General features: G+C 48.7%; 1 protein-coding gene across 5 annotated transcripts in view; it reads right to left on the minus strand.

Annotated features, from left to right (window-relative positions):
- Positions 1-18,308, minus strand: part of LOC106591203 (protein tyrosine phosphatase type IVA 3) — a 71,608-nt gene that overhangs the window by 3,538 nt on the left and 49,762 nt on the right. For 4 of the 5 annotated variants that reach the window (XM_045719257.1, XM_045719260.1, XM_045719256.1 and 1 more), the window contains exons 4-5: positions 9,855-9,985; positions 3,566-3,640 (exon numbers count right to left, since the gene is read on the minus strand). In XM_045719257.1, coding sequence (XP_045575213.1) covers positions 3,566-3,640; positions 9,855-9,985 — 206 coding nt within the window. The remainder of the gene's footprint in view (positions 1-3,565; positions 3,641-9,854; positions 9,986-18,308) is intronic. The other variant, XM_045719261.1, reaches the window with a different exon arrangement.

Consider the following 18,308-nt stretch of genomic DNA (forward strand, 5'->3'; position numbering starts at 1 on the left):
GAGGTGTTCATACTGCCTGATGAACCGAACTGAATCTGGAGGTGAGGTGTTCATACTGCCTGATGAACTGAACTGAATCTGGAGGCGAGGTGTTCATACTGCCTGATGAACTGAACTGAATCTGGAGGTGAGGTGTTCATACTGCCTGATGAACTGAATCTGGAGGTGAGGTGTTCATACTGCCTGATGAACCGAACTGAATCTGGAGGTGAGGTGTTCATACTGCCTGATGAACCGAACTGAATCTGGAGGTGAGGTGTTCATACTGCCTGATGAACTGAACTGAATCTGGAGGTGAGGTGTTCATACTGCCTGATGAACCGAACTGAATCTGGAGGTGAGGTGTCCATACTGCCTGATGAACCGAACTGAATCTGGAGGTGAGGTGTTCATACTGCCTGATGAACCGAACTGAATCTGGAGGTGAGGTGTTCATACTGCCTGATGAACCGAACTGAATCTGGAGGTGAGGTGTTCATACTGCCTGATGAACCGAACTGAATCTGGAGGTGAGGTGTTCATACTGCCTGATGAACTGAACTGAATCTGGAGGTGAGGTGTTCATACTGCCTGATGAACCGAACTGAATCTGGAGGTGAGGTGTCCATACTGCCTGATGAACCGAACTGAATCTGGAGGTGAGGTGTTCATACTGCCTGATGAACCGAACTGAATCTGGAGGTGAGGTGTTCATACTGCCTGATGAACTGAACTGAATCTGGAGGCGAGGTGTTCATACTGCCTGATGAACTGAACTGAATCTGGAGGTGAGGTGTTCATACTGCCTGATGAACCGAACTGAATCTGGAGGTGAGGTGTTCATACTGCCTGATGAACCGAACTGAATCTGGAGGTGAGGTGTTCATACTGCCTGATGAACTGAACTGAATCTGGAGGTGAGGTGTTCATACTGCCTGATGAACTGAACTGAATCTGGAGGCGAGGTGTTCATACTGCCTGATGAACCCGAACTGAATCTGGAGGTGAGGTGTTCATACCGCCTGATGAACTGAACTGAATCTGGAGGCGAGGTGTTCATACTGCCTGATGAACCGAACTGAATCTGGAGGTGAGGTGTTCATACTGCCTGATGAACTGAACTGAATCTGGAGGCGAGGTGTTCATACTGCCTGATGAACTGAACTGAATCTGGAGGTGAGGTGTTCATACTGCCTGATGAACTGAATCTGGAGGTGAGGTGTTCATACTGCCTGATGAACCGAACTGAATCTGGAGGTGAGGTGTTCATACTGCCTGATGAACCGAACTGAATCTGGAGGTGAGGTGTCCATACTGCCTGATGAACCGAACTGAATCTGGAGGTGAGGTGTTCATACTGCCTGATGAACCGAACTGAATCTGGAGGTGAGGTGTTCATACTGCCTGATGAACTGAACTGAATCTGGAGGTGAGGTGTTCATACTGCCTGATGAACTGAACTGAATCTGGAGGTGAGGTGTTCATACTGCCTGATGAACTGAACTGAATCTGGAGGTGAGGTGTTCATACTGCCTGATGAACTGAACTGAATCTGGAGGTGAGGTGTTCATACTGCCTGATGAACTGAACTGAATCTGGAGGTGAGGTGTTCATACTGCCTGATGAACCTGGAGGTGAGGTGTTCATACTGCCTGATGAACTGAACTGAATCTGGAGGTGAGGTGTTCATACTGCCTGATGAACCGAACTGAATCTGGAGGTGAGGTGTTCATACTGCCTGATGAACTGAACTGAATCTGGAGGTGAGGTGTTCATACTGCCTGATGAACTGAACTGAATCTGGAGGTGAGGTGTTCATACTGCCTGATGAACTGAACTGAATCTGGAGGTGAGGTGTACATACTGCCTGATGAACTGAACTGAATCTGGAGGTGAGGTGTTCATACTGCCTGATGAACTGAACTGAATCTGGAGGTGAGGTGTTCATACTGCCTGATGAACTGAACTGAATCTGGAGGTGAGGTGTTCATACTGCCTGATGAACTGAACTGAATCTGGAGGTGAGGTGTTCATACTGCCTGATGAACTGAACTGAATCTGGAGGTGAGGTGTTCATACTGCCTGATGAACTGAACTGAATCTGGAGGTGAGGTGTTCATACTGCCTGATGAACTGAACTGAATCTGGAGGTGAGGTGTTCATACTGCCTGATGAACTGAACTGAATCTGGAGGGGAGGTGTTCATACTGCCTGATGAACTGAACTGAATCTGGAGGTGAGGTGTTCATACTGCCTGATGAACTGAACTGAATCTGGAGGTGAGGTGTTCATACTGCCTGATGAACTGAACTGAATCTGGAGGTGAGGTGTTCATACTGCCTGATGAACTGAACTGAATGTGAGGTGTACATACTGCCTGATGAACTGAACTGAATGTGAGGTGTACATACTGCCTGATGAACTGAACTGAATGTGAGGTGTACATACTGCCTGATGAACTGAACTGAATGTGAGGTGTACATACTGCCTGATGAACTGAACTGAATGTGAGGTGTACATACTGCCTGATGAACTGAACTGAATGTGAGGTGTACATACTGCCTGATGAACTGAACTGAATGTGAGGTGTACATACTGCCTGATGAACTGAACTGAATCTGGAGGTGAGGTGTTCATACTGCCTGATGAACTGAACTGAATCTGGAGGTGAGGTGTTCATACTGCCTGATGAACTGAACTGAATCTGGAGGTGAGGTGTACATACTGCCTGATGAACTGAACTGAATCTGGAGGTGAGGTGTTCATACTGCCTGATGAACTGAACTGAATCTGGAGGTGAGGTGTTCATACTGCCTGATGAACTGAACTGAATCTGGAGGTGAGGTGTTCATACTGCCTGATGAACTGAACTGAATCTGGAGGTGAGGTGTTCATACTGCCTGATGAACTGAACTGAATCTGGAGGTGAGGTGTTCATACTGCCTGATGAACTGAACTGAATCTGGAGGTGAGGTGTTCATACTGCCTGATGAACTGAACTGAATCTGGAGGTGAGGTGTTCATACTGCCTGATGAACTGAACTGAATCTGGAGGTGAGGTGTTCATACTGCCTGACGAACTGAACTGAATCTGGAGGTGAGGTGTTCATACTGCCTGATGAACTGAACTGAATCTGGAGGGGAGGTGTTCATACTGCCTGATGAACTGAACTGAATCTGGAGGTGAGGTGTTCATACTGCCTGATGAACTGAACTGAATCTGGAGGTGAGGTGTTCATACTGCCTGATGAACTGAACTGAATCTGGAGGTGAGGTGTTCATACTGCCTGATGAACTGAACTGAATGTGAGGTGTACATACTGCCTGATGAACTGAACTGAATGTGAGGTGTACATACTGCCTGATGAACTGAACTGAATGTGAGGTGTACATACTGCCTGATGAACTGAACTGAATGTGAGGTGTACATACTGCCTGATGAACTGAACTGAATGTGAGGTGTACATACTGCCTGATGAACTGAACTGAATGTGAGGTGTACATACTGCCTGATGAACTGAACTGAATGTGAGGTGTACATACTGCCTGATGAACTGAACTGAATCTGGAGGTGAGGTGTACATACTGCCTGATGAACTGAACTGCCTCCTCATACTTCATCCCGCCCTCGATCAGAGCCAGAGCCACCAGCACAGGAGCCCTGGAGGGAGAAACACAAAGAAACAGCCTTTATGTGCTGCTGCTAATACTGGGACTTAAAGACACAGTCACACTGCTACTAATACTGGGACTTAAAGACACAGTCACACTGCTACTAATACTGGGACTTAAAGACACAGTCACACTGCTACTAATACTGGGACTTAAAGACACAGTCACGCTGCTACTAATACTGAGACTTAAAGACACAGTCACGCTGCTACTAATACTGGGACTTAAAGACACAGTCACACTGCTACTAATACTGGGACTTAAAGACACAGTCACGCTGCTACTAATACTGAGACTTAAAGACACAGTCACGCTGCTACTAATACTGGGACTTAAAGACACAGTCACACTGCTACTAATACTGGGACTTAAAGACACAGTCACACTGCTACTAATACTGGGACTTAAAGACACAGTCACACTGCTACTAATACTGGGACTTAAAGACACAGTCACACTGCTACTAATACTGAGACTTAAAGACACAGTCACACTGCTACTAATACTGGGACTTAAAGACACAGTCACACTGCTACTAATACTGGGACTTAAAGACACAGTCACACTGCTACTAATACTGGGACTTAAAGACACAGTCACGCTGCTACTAATACTGGGACTTAAAGACACAGTCACACTGCTACTAATACTGGGACTTAAAGACACAGTCACGCTGCTACTAATACTGAGACTTAAAGACACAGTCACACTGCTACTAATACTGGGACTTAAAGACACAGTCACACTGCTACTAATACTGGGACTTAAAGACACAGTCACGCTGCTACTAATACTGGGACTTAAAGACACAGTCACGCTGCTACTAATACTGGGACTTAAAGACACAGTCACACTGCTACTAATACTGGGACTTAAAGACACAGTCACACTGCTACTAATACTGGGACTTAAAGACACAGTCACACTGCTACTAATACTGGGACTTAAAGACACAGTCACACTGCTACTAATACTGAGACTTAAAGACACAGTCACACTGCTACTAATACTGGGACTTAAAGACACAGTCACACTGCTACTAATACTGGGACTTAAAGACACAGTCACGCTGCTACTAATACTGGGACTTAAAGACACGTCAGAACCTTATAGGTCCTGGTCAAAAGTATTGCACTTAATATGGAATATGGTGCCATTTGGGATGTTGCCATAGAAACTGCATTCACAGAGTAATACTGGGAATTAAAGACATCCATGTGTGTCCTTCCTGTTATGCCCCCAGCAACTTCTCTCTCTCCATGTTGTCACAACACAGCCAGTTCCCAGGGAATGGAGTTCATTCTGGTTTGGACTATTCTGGTTTGGACAAAGGAAAGCCCTGCTGCGGGTTGAGAGCTGGAACTAGTTGTGCTGTATTTGGCCACTAATATTTACAGGTAACAAATCATTAGAAAACGCTGTAGCCCACTTTCCATTTTTCTAGCCTTATATGGGTCGTTGCTGTGGTTACGGTAAGTCAGCGTGGAAATAGAGAGCTGAAGAGCATAACACCACTAACACAAACACTGGACTTCTAGGAATCACTGAAACAGATGAGCTGCCTGCCTGGACATGAGACATTGACATATATTCATCTATCTAACTGTACCCTGTCAAGCCATATCAGCCCCCAGAACACTTTGATGTTCCAGAGGGTTCCAGCTGAAAGCCAAAGACTCCCCAGCTGATTAACAGGACAACAAACAGTTCAGAGTAAAGTAAACATTGGCGCCCTGTCAAAAACCACAGACGAGTCCCAGAGGAGGTCTCCAGTACGTCAGAGATAGACGGTGCTTCATCAACCCAGGGAGGGGAGGCTGGGGGGCTCCTTCAGCTTACCCAGGGAGAGGAGAGGAAGATGGGAGTCTGGGGAGGTCAGGGGGCTCCTTCAGCTTACCCAGGAGAGGAGAGGAAGATGGGAGTCTGGGGAGGTCAGGGGGCTCCTTCAGCTTACCCAGGAGAGGAGAGGAAGATGGGAGTCTGGGGAGGTCAGGGGGCTCCTTCAGCTTACCCAGGGAGAGGAGAGGAAGATGGGAGTCTGGGGTGGTCAGGGGGGCTCCTTCAGCTTACCCAGGGAGGGGAGAGGAAGATGGGAGTCTGGGGAGGTCAGGGGGCTCCTTCAGCTTACCCAGGGAGAGGAGAGGAAGATGGGAGTCTGGGGAGGTCAGGGGGCTCCTTCAGCTTACCCAGGGAGGGGAGAGGAAGATGGGAGTCTGGGGAGGTCAGGGGGGCTCCTTCAGCTTACCCAGGAGGGGAGAGGAAGATGGGAGTCTGGGGAGGTCAGGGGGGCTCCTTCAGCTTACCCAGGAGGGGAGAGGAAGATGGGAGTCTGGGGTGGTCGGGGGCTCCTTCAGCTTACCCAGGAGGGGAGAGGAAGATGGGAGTCTGGGGAGGTCAGGGGGGCTCCTTCAGCTTACCCAGGGAGGGGAGAGGAAGATGGGAGTCTGGGGAGGTCAGGGGGGCTCCTTCAGCTTACCCAGGGAGAGGAGAGGAAGATGGGAGTCTGGGGAGGTCAGGGGGGCTCCTTCAGCTTACCCAGGGAGAGGAGAGGAAGATGGGAGTCTGGGGAGGTCAGGGGGGCTCCTTCAGCTTACCCAGGGAGAGGAGAGGAAGATGGGAGTCTGGGGAGGTCAGGGGGCTCCTTCAGCTTACCCAGGAGGGGAGAGGAAGATGGGAGTCTGGGGGAGGTCAGGGGGGCTCCTTCAGCTTACCCAGGAGGGGAGAGGAAGATGGGAGTCTGGGGAGGTCAGGGGGCTCCTTCAGCTTACCCAGGGAGAGGAGAGGAAGATGGGAGTCTGGGGAGGTCAGGGGGGCTCCTTCAGCTTACCCAGGAGGGGAGAGGAAGATGGGAGTCTGGGGAGGTCAGGGGGCTCCTTCAGCTTACCCAGGAGGGGAGAGGAAGATGGGAGTCTGGGGAGGTCAGGGGGCTCCTTCAGCTTACCCAGGAGGGGAGAGGAAGATGGGAGTCTGGGGTGGTCAGGGGGCTCCTTCAGCTTACCCAGGGAGGGGAGAGGAAGATGGGAGTCTGGGGAGGTCAGGGGGGCTCCTTCAGCTTACCCAGGAGGGCAGAGGAAGATGGGAGTCTGGGGAGGTCAGGGGGCTCCTTCAGCTTACCCAGGAGGGGAGAGGAAGATGGGAGTCTGGGGAGGTCAGGGGGCTCCTTCAGCTTACCCAGGAGGGGAGAGGAAGATGGGAGTCTGGGGAGGTCAGGGGGCTCCTTCAGCTTACCCAGGAGGGGAGAGGAAGATGGGAGTCTGGGGAGGTCAGGGGGCTCCTTCAGCTTACCCAGGAGGGGAGAGGAAGATGGGAGTCTGGGGTGGTCAGGGGGCTCCTTCAGCTTACCCAGGGAGGGGAGAGGAAGATGGGAGTCTGGGGAGGTCAGGGGGGCTCCTTCAGCTTACCCAGGAGGGCAGAGGAAGATGGGAGTCTGGGGAGGTCAGGGGGCTCCTTCAGCTTACCCAGGAGGGGAGAGGAAGATGGGAGTCTGGGGAGGTCAGGGGGGCTCCTTCAGCTTACCCAGGAGGGGAGAGGAAGATGGGAGTCTGGGGAGGTCAGGGGGCTCCTTCAGCTTACCCAGGGAGAGGAGAGGAAGATGGGAGTCTGGGGAGGTCAGGGGGCTCCTTCAGCTTACCCAGGAGGGGAGAGGAAGATGGGAGTCTGGGGAGGTCAGGGGGCTCCTTCAGCTTACCCAGGGAGGGGAGAGGAAGATGGGAGTCTGGGGAGGTCAGGGGGCTCCTTCAGCTTACCCAGGAGGGGAGAGGAAGATGGGAGTCTGGGGTGGTCAGGGGGCTCCTTCAGCTTACCCAGGGAGAGGAGAGGAAGATGGGAGTCTGGGGAGGTCAGGGGCTCCTTCAGCTTACCCAGGAGGGGAGAGGAAGATGGGAGTCTGGGGTGGTCAGGGGGCTCCTTCAGCTTACCCAGGGAGGGGAGAGGAAGATGGGAGTCTGGGGAGGTCAGGGGGCTCCTTCAGCTTACCCAGGAGGGCAGAGGAAGATGGGAGTCTGGGGAGGTCAGGGGGGCTCCTTCAGCTTACCCAGGAGGGGAGAGGAAGATGGGAGTCTGGGGTGGGCAGGGGGGCTCCTTCAGCTTACCCAGGAGGGGAGAGGAAGATGGGAGTCTGGGGGAGGTCAGGGGGGCTCCTTCAGCTTACCCAGGAGGGGAGAGGAAGATGGGAGTCTGGGGTGGGCAGGGGGCTCCTTCAGCTTACCCAGGGAGGGGAGGGGAAGATGGGAGTCTGGGGTGGTCAGGGGGGCTCCTTCAGCTTACCCAGGAGGGGAGAGGAAGATGGGAGTCTGGGGTGGGCAGGGGGGCTCCTTCAGCTTACCCAGGGAGGGGAGGGGAAGATGGGAGTCTGGGGTGGTCAGGGGGGCTCCTTCAGCTTACCCAGGAGGGGAGAGGAAGATGGGAGTCTGGGGAGGTCAGGGGGCTCCTTCAGCTTACCCAGGAGGGGAGAGGAAGATGGGAGTCTGGGGTGGGCAGGGGGGCTCCTTCAGCTTACCCAGGGAGGGGAAGGGAAGATGGGAGTCTGGGGTGGTCAGGGGGGCTCCTTCAGCTTACCCAGAGAGGGGAGGGGAAGATGGGAGTCTGGGGTGGTCAGGGGGGCTCCTTCAGCTTACCCAAGGAGGGGAGAGGAAGATGGGAGTCTGGGGAGGTCAGGGGGCTGGGGGCTCCTTCAGCTTACCCAGGACGGGAGGGGAAGAGGTGCTCCTTCAGCTTCCTACCAATGAGCTCAACCATTATTAGTACCAAAGGCCTGGTTTAACCTGGTTTAACGGCTCCCTATTGACCACAGTGCACTACTTTTGACCAGAGCCCTATGTATAGAATAGGGTGCCATTTGAGACGTATCCTAAACTTTCTCCTCTACTAGCTAGCTAATACTCCATCAGTACAGATGTGAGTCATTGTCTCTCCTCTGCCATAGAGGACACCTGAAGGAACACCAGACAGGACAGAGCTAAAATGAGCCTGGTAACCAGATCAGTTTGTGCTTCTATTTCGTCAACTCCTCTGTTATGATGGTTGGCATGGCAACCATAAGAACTAATGTATGGCATGGCCAACCATAAGAACTAAAGTATGGCATGGCCAACCATAAGAACTAATGTATGTCATGGCCAACCATAAGAACTAAAGTATGGCATGGCCAACCATAAGAACTAATGTATGTCATGGCCAACCATAAGAACTAATGTATGGCATGGCCAACCATAAGAACTAATGTATGTCATGGCCAACCATAAGAACTAATGTATGGCATGGCCAACCATAAGAACTAAAGTATGGCATGGCCAACCATAAGAACTAATGTATGTCATGGCCAACCATAAGAACTAATGTATGTCATGGCCAACCATAAGAACTAATGTATGGCATGGCCAACCATAAGAACTAATGTATGGCATGGCCAACCATAAGAACTAATGTATGGCATGGCCAACCATAAGAACTAATGTATGGCATGGCCAACCATAAGAACTAATGTATGGCATGGCCAACCATAAGAACTAATGTATGTCATGGCCAACCATAAGAACTAATGTATGTCATGGCCAACCATAAGAACTAATGTATGTCATGGCCAACCATAATAACTAATGTATGGCATGGCCAACCATAAGAACTAATGTATGGCATGCCCAACCATAAGAACTAATGTATGGCATGCCAACCATAAGAACTAATGTATGGCATGGCCAATGGGAGTCCAGAGGCTCAACTACAGAACATACAGTACAGGTCTGGGCATGGCCAACCAGAATACAGCTAACTGACATTTCACAAGACAACTGGCTACGTCCCAAATGGCACCCTATTCCCTACATAGTTCACTACTTTTGACCAGAGCCCTATGGCCAATGTCACCCTATTCCCTATATAGTGCACTACTTTTGACCAGAGTACTGGTGAGCTGACTAGTAGAGATTCAATCTGAGAGGATACATTTAGAGACACAATAGAAATAAATGCTGCTTCAACGTTTTTCAGACGTCAACCTCTGTGCTTTGATAATAAATGGTGGATTAATTGTGAAGGAGTGTCCCTTGGCTAACAGTTGACTTTGGCTTGGGTCTGCCTGCATGCAGAGAGAGGGCCCTGGTCAGGCTGTAGGAGAAGGGGAGAGACTGGTGGCTGCTGGGACAGTGGCCATCACAGTGGGGGGATGACACTGCAGCCTTGTGAGCTTGGTTCAACTGTCTTACCGTCCCAGCCCGGCAACACAGTGCACCGCCACGCAGCAGCCAGGGTCCTCACGGAACTTAGTCTTCAGCAGGTTCAGCCAATCATCTACGATCTTAGTGGGAGGAGGGGCACCGTCATCAAAGGCCCAGTCCTGGAAAATATACAAATACATTCACATTACAAAACAATGTAATTGTCCACACAATGTGGGAACTGGTCTTCGGCATCACACATCATAAACAGTACAGTTCTGTCTCTCTGACAGAAACAGCTGATTAGCATTGGCACTCTGAGGGAGTCCATTGTTACGAGAGACAAAGCAGCTCTACACTGCACTCCTGCCTACTTCAAACTGAGGAACCAGACAAAGCAGAATCCCCTACTGAGGGTGAATGTCTTAAGAGTTTGTGAACCGCTGCATGTCTGAAACAACTGGTTCCAAGCCGCTGCACACTGTGAAATGAGACATCAGTACCCCCACACAACAGGGAGAAACACAGAGTACCAACCTCAGTCATCCAAGCATGACTCGCAACATGAACCAACTGTCACCACAGACAACACACACAGACAACACACTGTCCTGTGTCCTTCCTACACTATTCACTGTTTCCTGCCATCTCAACAAGCACCTCCCATCCAAACAGTGGGAACATTCAGTCAGCGACTGGTGGTTTCTGAGGGCCTAGATTCGTCTCAAATGGTACCCTATTCCCTATATAGTGCACTACCATAGGGCTCTGGTCAAAAGTAGTGCACAATTTATTTTTATTTCACCTTTATTTAACCAGGTAGGCAAGTTGAGAACAAGTTCTCATTTACAATTGCGACCTGGCCAAGATAAAGCAAAGCAGTTTGACACATACAACAACACAGAGTTACACATGGAGTAAAACAAACATACAGTCAATAATACAGTAGAAAATAAGTCTATATACAATGTGAGCAAATGAGGTGAGATAAGGGAGGTAAAGGCAAAAAAGGCCATGGTGGCAAAGTAAATACAACATAGCAAGTAAAACACTGGAATGGTAGATTTGTAGTGGAAGAAAGTGCAAAGTAGAAATAGAAATAATGGGGTGCAAAGGAGCAAAATAAATAAATACAGTATGGGAAGAGGTAGCTGTTTGGGCTAAATTATAGATGGGCTATGTACAGGTGCAGTGATCTGGGAGCTGCTCTGACAGCTGGTACTTAAAGCTAGTGAGGGAGATAAGTGTTTCCAGTTTCAGAGATTTTTGTAGTTCGTTCCAGTCATTGGCAGCAGAGAACTGGAAGGAGAGACGGCCAAAGGAGGAATTGGCTTTTGGGGTGACCAGAGAGATATACCTGCTGGAGTGCGTGCTACAGGTGGGTGCTGCTATGGTGACCAATGAGCTGAGATAAGGGGGGACTTCACCTAGCAGGGTCTTGTAGATGACCTGGAGCCAGTGGGTTTGGCGACGAGTATGAAGCGAGGGCCAGCCAACGAGAGCGTACAGGTCGCAGTGGTGGGTAGTATATGGGGGCTTTGGTGACAAAACGGATAGCACTGTGATAGACTGCATCCAATTTATTGAGTAGGGTATTGGAGGCTATTTTGTAAATGACATCGCCGAAGTCGAGGATCGGTAGGATGGTCAGTTTTACGAGGGTATGTTTGGCAGCATGAGTGAAGGATGCTTTGTTGCGAAATAGGAAGCCAATTCTAGATTTAACTTTGGATTGGAGATGTTTGATGTGAGTCTGGAAGGAGAGCTTACAGTCTAACCAGACACCAAGGTATTTGTAGTTGTCCACATATTCTAAGTCAGAACCGTCCAGAGTAGTGATGCTGGACGGGCGGGCAGGTGCGGGCAGCGATCGGTTGAAGAGCATGCATTTAGTTTTACTTGTATTAAGAGCAGTTGGAGGCCACGGAAGGAGAGTTGTATGGCATTGAAGCTCGTCTGGAGGGTTGTTAACACAGTGTCCAAAGAAGGGCCAGAAGTATACAGAATGGTGTCGTCTGCGTAGAGGTGGATCAAAGACTCACCAGCAGCAAGAGCGACATCCTTGATGTATAGAGAGAAAAGAGTAGGCCCAAGAATTGAACCCTGTGGCACCCCCATAGAGACTGCCAGAGGTCCGGACAACAGGCCCTCCGATTTGACACATTGAACTCTATCAGAGAAGTAGTTGGTGAACCAGGCGAGGCAATCATTTGAGAAACCAAGGCTATTGAGTCTGCCGATGAGGATGTGGTGATTGACAGAGTCGAAAGCCTTGGCCAGGTCAATGAATACGGCAGCACAGTATTGTTTCTTATCGATGGCTGTTACGATAACGTTTAGGACCTTGAGCGTGGCTGAGGTGCACCCATGACCAGCTCTGAAACGGTGGGATTCGAAATGGTCGGTAATTTGTTTGTTGACTTGGCTTTCGAAGACCTTAGAAAGGCAGGGTAGGATAGATATAGGTCTGTAGCAGTTTGGGTCAAGAGTGTCCCCTCCTTTGAAGAGGGGGATGACAGCAGCTGCTTTCCAATCTTTTGGAATCTCAGACGACACGAAAGAGAGGTTGAACAGGCTAGTAATAGGGGTTGCAACAATTTCAGCAGATAATTTTAGAAAGAGAGGGTCCAGATTGTCTAGCCTGGCTGATTTGTAGGGGTCCAGATTTTGCAGCTCTTTCAGAACATCAACTCACTGGATTTTGGAGAAGGAGAAATGGGGAAGGCTTGGGCGAGTAGCTGTGGGGGGTGCAGTGCTGTTGACCGCGGTAGGGGTAGCCAGGTGGAAAGCATGGCCAGCCATAGAAAAATGCTTATTGAAATTCTCAATTATAGTGGATTTATCGGAGGTGACAGAGTTTTCTATCCTCAGTGCAGTGGGCAGCTGGGAGGAGGTGTTCTTATTCTCCATGGACTTTACAGTGTTCCAGAACTTTTTTGAGTTTGTGTTGCAGGAAGCAAATTTCTGCTTGAAAAAGCTAGCCTTGGCTTTTCTAACTGCCTGTGTATATTGGTTTCTAACTTCCCTGAAAAGTTGCATATCACGGGGGCTGTTCGATGCCAATGCAGAACGCCACAGGATGTTTTTGTGTTGGTTAAGGGCAGTCTGGTCTGGAGAGAACCAAGGGCTATATCTGTTCCTGGTTCTACATTTCTTGAATGGGGCATGCTTATTTAAGATGGTGAGGAAGGCATATATATTTTTTTATAACCAGGCATCCTCTACTGACGGGATGAGGTCAATATCCTTCCAAGATACCCGGGCCAGGTCGATTAGAAAGGCTTGCTCGCTGAAATTTTTCAGGGAGCGTTTGACAGTGATGAGTGGAGGTCGTTTGACTGCTGACCCATTACGGATGCAGGCAATGAGGCAGTGATCGCTGAGATCTTGGTTGAAAACAGCAGAGGTGTATTTAGAGGGCAAGTTGGTTAGGATGATATCTATGAGGGTGCCCGTGTTTACGGCTTTGAGGTGGTACCTGGTAGGTTCATTGATAATTTGTGTGAGATTGAGGGCATCAAGCTTAGATTGTAGGATGGCTGGGGTGTTAAGCATGTCCCAGTTTAGGTCACCTAGCAGCACGAGCTCTGAAGATAGATGGAGGGCAATCAGTTCACATATGGTGTCCAGAGCACAGCTGGGGGCAGAGGGTGGTGTATCGCAGGCGGCAACGGTGAGAGACGGATTTTTAAAAGTAAAAGTTAAAATTGTTTGGGTACAGACCTGGATAGCAGGACAGAACTCTGCAGGCTATCTCTGCAGTAGATTGCAACACCGCCCCCTTTGGCCGTTCTATCTTGTCTGAAAATGTTGTAGTTAGGAATGAAGATTTCAGAGTTTTTGGTGGACTTCCTAAGCCAGGATTCAGACACGGCTAGGACATCCGGGTTGGTAGTGTGCTAAAGCAGTGAATAAAACAAACTTAGGGAGAAGGCTTCTAATGTTAACATGCATGAAACCAAGGCTATTACGGTTACAGAAGTCATCAAAAGAGAGCGCCTGGGGAATAGGAGTGGAGCTAGGCACTGCAGGGCCTGGATTCACCTCTACATCACCAGAGGAACAGAGGAGGAGTAGGATAAGGGTACGGCTAAAAGCTATGAGAATTGGTCGTCTATGACGTCCGGAATAGAGAGTAAAAGGAGCGGGTTTCTGGGGGCGATAAAATAGATTCAAGGTATAATGTACAGACAAAGGTATGGTAGGATGTGAATACAGTGGAGGTAGACCTAGGCATTGAGTGATGATGAGAGAGATATTGTCTCTAGAAACATAACTGAAACCAGAAGATGTCATAGCATGTGTGGGTGGTGGAACTGGCAAAATAGTTATAGTGGCCCAAGAAAATTGTCCGATAGACCTATTCAGATAGCAGCCGATAAGACAGCTAACGATTAGCAGGCCGCAGATGGGCGTTCAGGTTACGTCGCGACGGAGGGGCCAGTTGGATAACTCCCTCGGGCAGATAATGTCGGTAGTCCAGTCGTGAAGGCCCGATGGGGCTCCGCATCGGCAGTAAAAGGGTCCGGATAGGTGATTGTAGCCCAGGAGTGGCTGATGGAACTCTTCAGCTGGCTAGCTCCGGAATAATTGATGTTAGCTCCGGGACTGACGTTAGCCAATAGTCACTCGGGTAGCAGCTAGCTAGCTGCAAATGTCCAGAGCCTACGGTAGAAATCCGGGGATATGGAGAGAAAATAGGTCCGGTATGCTCTGGTCTGAGTCGCACTGTACAAAACTGGCGATAGCTTTTCAAGCTAAGGGATAGCTGATGACCGCCAACCGTGGCTAGCTGAACTCCAACGTTAGCCAGTGAACTGGCCAACCTCTGGCCAGCTTCTGTTGTGGATTTCAGATTTGAGGTAAATAATACTTTTTTTATTGGTGAGGCGGGTTGCAGGAGAGTGTTTTGAGGTTGAGTTTTTAGAAAAAAAATATATAAAAAGATATGTGAAGAAAATATGTAAATATATATATACAAGGGACACGACAAGACGAAGGACAAAGACGTCTGACTGCTACGCCATCTTGGATTGATAAGTATGTAGGCAATAGGGTGCCATTTGGGACACATAACATGTTCATCAGCACCCACAGCATCAGGAAAGCCTGCTGTCAACACAGACACACTATAAGGGGTTTGTTTGTAGTTGGTCCAGAACCACAACAGAGAACAGCTGTGTGGTTACCTCTTCTTCACTGAATGAACTGTGGTGAACTGTTTGACTTCAACGTTTAATGGGTTTGGCAAGTGTAAATTAAATCAGTCGGTTGGATACAATGTATTTTTCTGGCCATGTTGGGCTATCATCCTCTAGAATGACAAACATTCTTCCATTGAAGGATTAGATAGTGATGGTAGATTAGCTAAGACATGCATCACCAGGTCAGATATAGACCTAATGCACCATACGGCATCAAGGATGCTCAAACCAGCTGTTTGACTCCTCCATGTGACAGATGAAGGCTTAAAGCAGAAACCATGGGTCACTCACACTAGAGAACCATCAGACACCATCACATCCGGCCGTGATTGGGAGTCCCATAGGGCGGCGGACAATTGGCCCAGCGCCGTCCGGGGTAGGCCGTCATTGTAAATAAGAATTTGTTCTTAATCGAGTTGCCTAGTTAAATAAAGGTTACATGTAAAAAAATAACACACACACACACACACACACACACACACACACACACACACACACACTCCTTTTATCTTCTAGTGGAGTGGGACTTCCAACAACACAATACCTTCTCCCAGGGACAAACATCTTGTGTGTTTGACGACAATGCGTTACCAAGGCAACAGCTCCCTTCAAAAGCCCTTGGGGGCTCAGCAGAGCCAGTAGATCACAGGCCAGGCTGAGAAGGATGTTATGATGACATCACTATTTCACACTGCCATGAATAGAAGGGTGCAACTGAGACTTTCTCTAAAAAAACAAACAAGAAACTGATCTGAAGGACTGATACTACAGGCTGAACAAGAGGATGTCTTGTCAGTACCAGTCAGCGTTTCCTACTGCTGTTTTCTTTTGATCATCTCCAGTGAGGGAACAACAGGTGTGGTGGGTGTGAACCACCTCTACATGGACACTGCAGGCTGCTTCCCAAACGGGTCATAGGACCCAGAGCCTAGGGTCGGGACCATACCAGTAGCGCAGTACTCATTAGTATCGTGACAAGGAAACAAAACATGAAGCGGATGTAACTTTTTGGGGAAAACAGCCCTAATGAAACATCATTTTGTTGTCATCCAGAGTCACATTTATTTGCTTTTCAAACTACAGCCACAATATATTACATCCAGCAGGTTAAAGGACCAACGAGTTTGGTCTGCTTAGGGTTTAAACTTTTGCCAAGGAAAAAAAATGGCCACAGCCCTACCAGAACCTAGAGGATTCTGGTACAAAGTAACGCAACATATAAGATATTAGGGCGCCATTTTGGACGCACACAGTATCCATTCTACCAGTAACACACAGGCAAATCACACAACAGGATCCATTCTACCAGTAACACACAGGCAAATCCCACAACAGGATCCATTCTACCAGTAACACACAGGCAAATCCCACAACAGGATCCATTCTACCAGTAACACACAGGCAAATCACACAACAGGATCCATTCTACCAGTAACACACAGGCAAAACCCACAACAGGATCCATCCTACCAGTAACACACAGGCAAATCCCACAACAGGATCCATTCTACCAGTAACACAGAGGCAAAACCCACAAAAGGATCCATTCTACCAGTAACACACAGGCAAATCACACAACAGGATCCATTCTACCAGTAACACACTGGCAAATCCCACAACAGGATTCATTCTACCAGCAACACACAGGCAAATCACACAACAGGATCCATTCTACCAGTAACACACTGGCAAATCCCACAACAGGATTCATTCTACCAGCAACACACAGGCAAAACCCACAACAGGATCCATTCTACTCTCTGTTCAATGTCCCAGGTATGACACTAATCCTGTACATAGTAAGGCCTGACCCTAACCTCACATGAAATGCCTTGAATTGCTCTGCATCCTGCTATGGATATCTAAAGAAGCTGTGGGCATCAAGATATGTAGAAGTCACCACAACACCGAAGATCCAGAAATGTCCATTTGCATGTCTGTTTTGACGCCACAGAACTCCATAATGGGTGAACCTGTTGTGACAACCTTGAGAGTAAATCTCTCCCTAATAGAATCTTAGACTGCAGAGAGGATGTGGTTAAAAATAACATTTACATCTACTAAGAGGTGAACAGAGCCGCCTGGTATGTCAACAGTAAGCTATTCATGTCGTGAAGCCCATTCCAAGTCGCTCCAACCAACACAGCCCAGAGCTAGAGACAAGAGCTTGGAGGAGGAGGCAGAGTTCTAATTGTGGCCGAAGAACGTCTTGGGCCGTTTCTCAGAACCCCCAGAACAGACCTTGTCACCATGGTATCCTTCTTCCTCTGCAACTTGACTCTCGTACGGCAGGCAGCGAGAGGTTTGGCAGAGTGTAGGGCTCAAATCTGGCACCCTATTCCCTTTATAGTGCAGTGCACTACTTGTGATTAAGGCCCATACAGCTCTGCTCAAAAGTAGTGCACTATACAGGCAATAGGGTGCCATTTTGGGCCACTTCCTGAAATGAGTCCACAGTCCCTTTATATCAGCCAGCTGAACATGGAACAAGCTCCCTCACGACGCCAGGACAGCGGAGTCAATCACCACCTTCCGGAGACACCTGAAACCCCACCTCTTTAAGGAATACCTAGGATAGGATAAAGTAATCCTTCTAACCCCCCCTTAAAAGATTTAGATGCACTATTGTAAAGTGGTTGTTCCACTGGATATCATAAGGTGAATGCACCAATTTGTAAGTCGCTCTGGATAAGAGCGTCTGCTAAATGACTTAAATGTAATGTAAATGTTATCACATGCTACAGAGGATGGTCTATGTTAAGTCAGTCACAAGGTAGATGGACACACCTCTGGTACCACTGTTATTACTGGTTATATATGGCCTCCAAATATACCCCCACCATTACTGATACACTGGTAAGACTAAAGTAACGTGCAAAAGTAGAGAGTGTGGGAGTAACATTTCTCCATATAATGCCAATAAATAACCTCTTTGAGCAATGAAAGCATCACGAGCCATACCAGACAGAACAGACAGTGCAGCACATTACACAGCGTGCTGAATGAGACAGACAACAACATGGTTTTCATCTGGAGTTCAGGGAGATGTGGAGGGGAACAGGGAACTGGGTTTCACCTACCAGCCAGTCTCTCTCAGCTGGTGGTTAATCTTCTGCTCTCTGCTGTGTTCCTATTGAAGAGGAGGCACTGACCCAGTCAGTCAGCAAGTGTACGTCCCAAATGGCACCCTATTCCCTACATAGTGCACTACCTTTGACCAGAGCCGGACTCAGTCAGCCAGGATACAAGGCTCTCTCTCACAGAGAAGAGAGAGGACTCAGTTAGCCAGGATACAAGG

Source organism: Salmo salar, chromosome ssa05 (genome assembly GCF_905237065.1).
Source record: "Salmo salar chromosome ssa05, Ssal_v3.1, whole genome shotgun sequence".
Classification (NCBI taxonomy): Eukaryota; Metazoa; Chordata; class Actinopteri; order Salmoniformes; family Salmonidae; genus Salmo; species Salmo salar.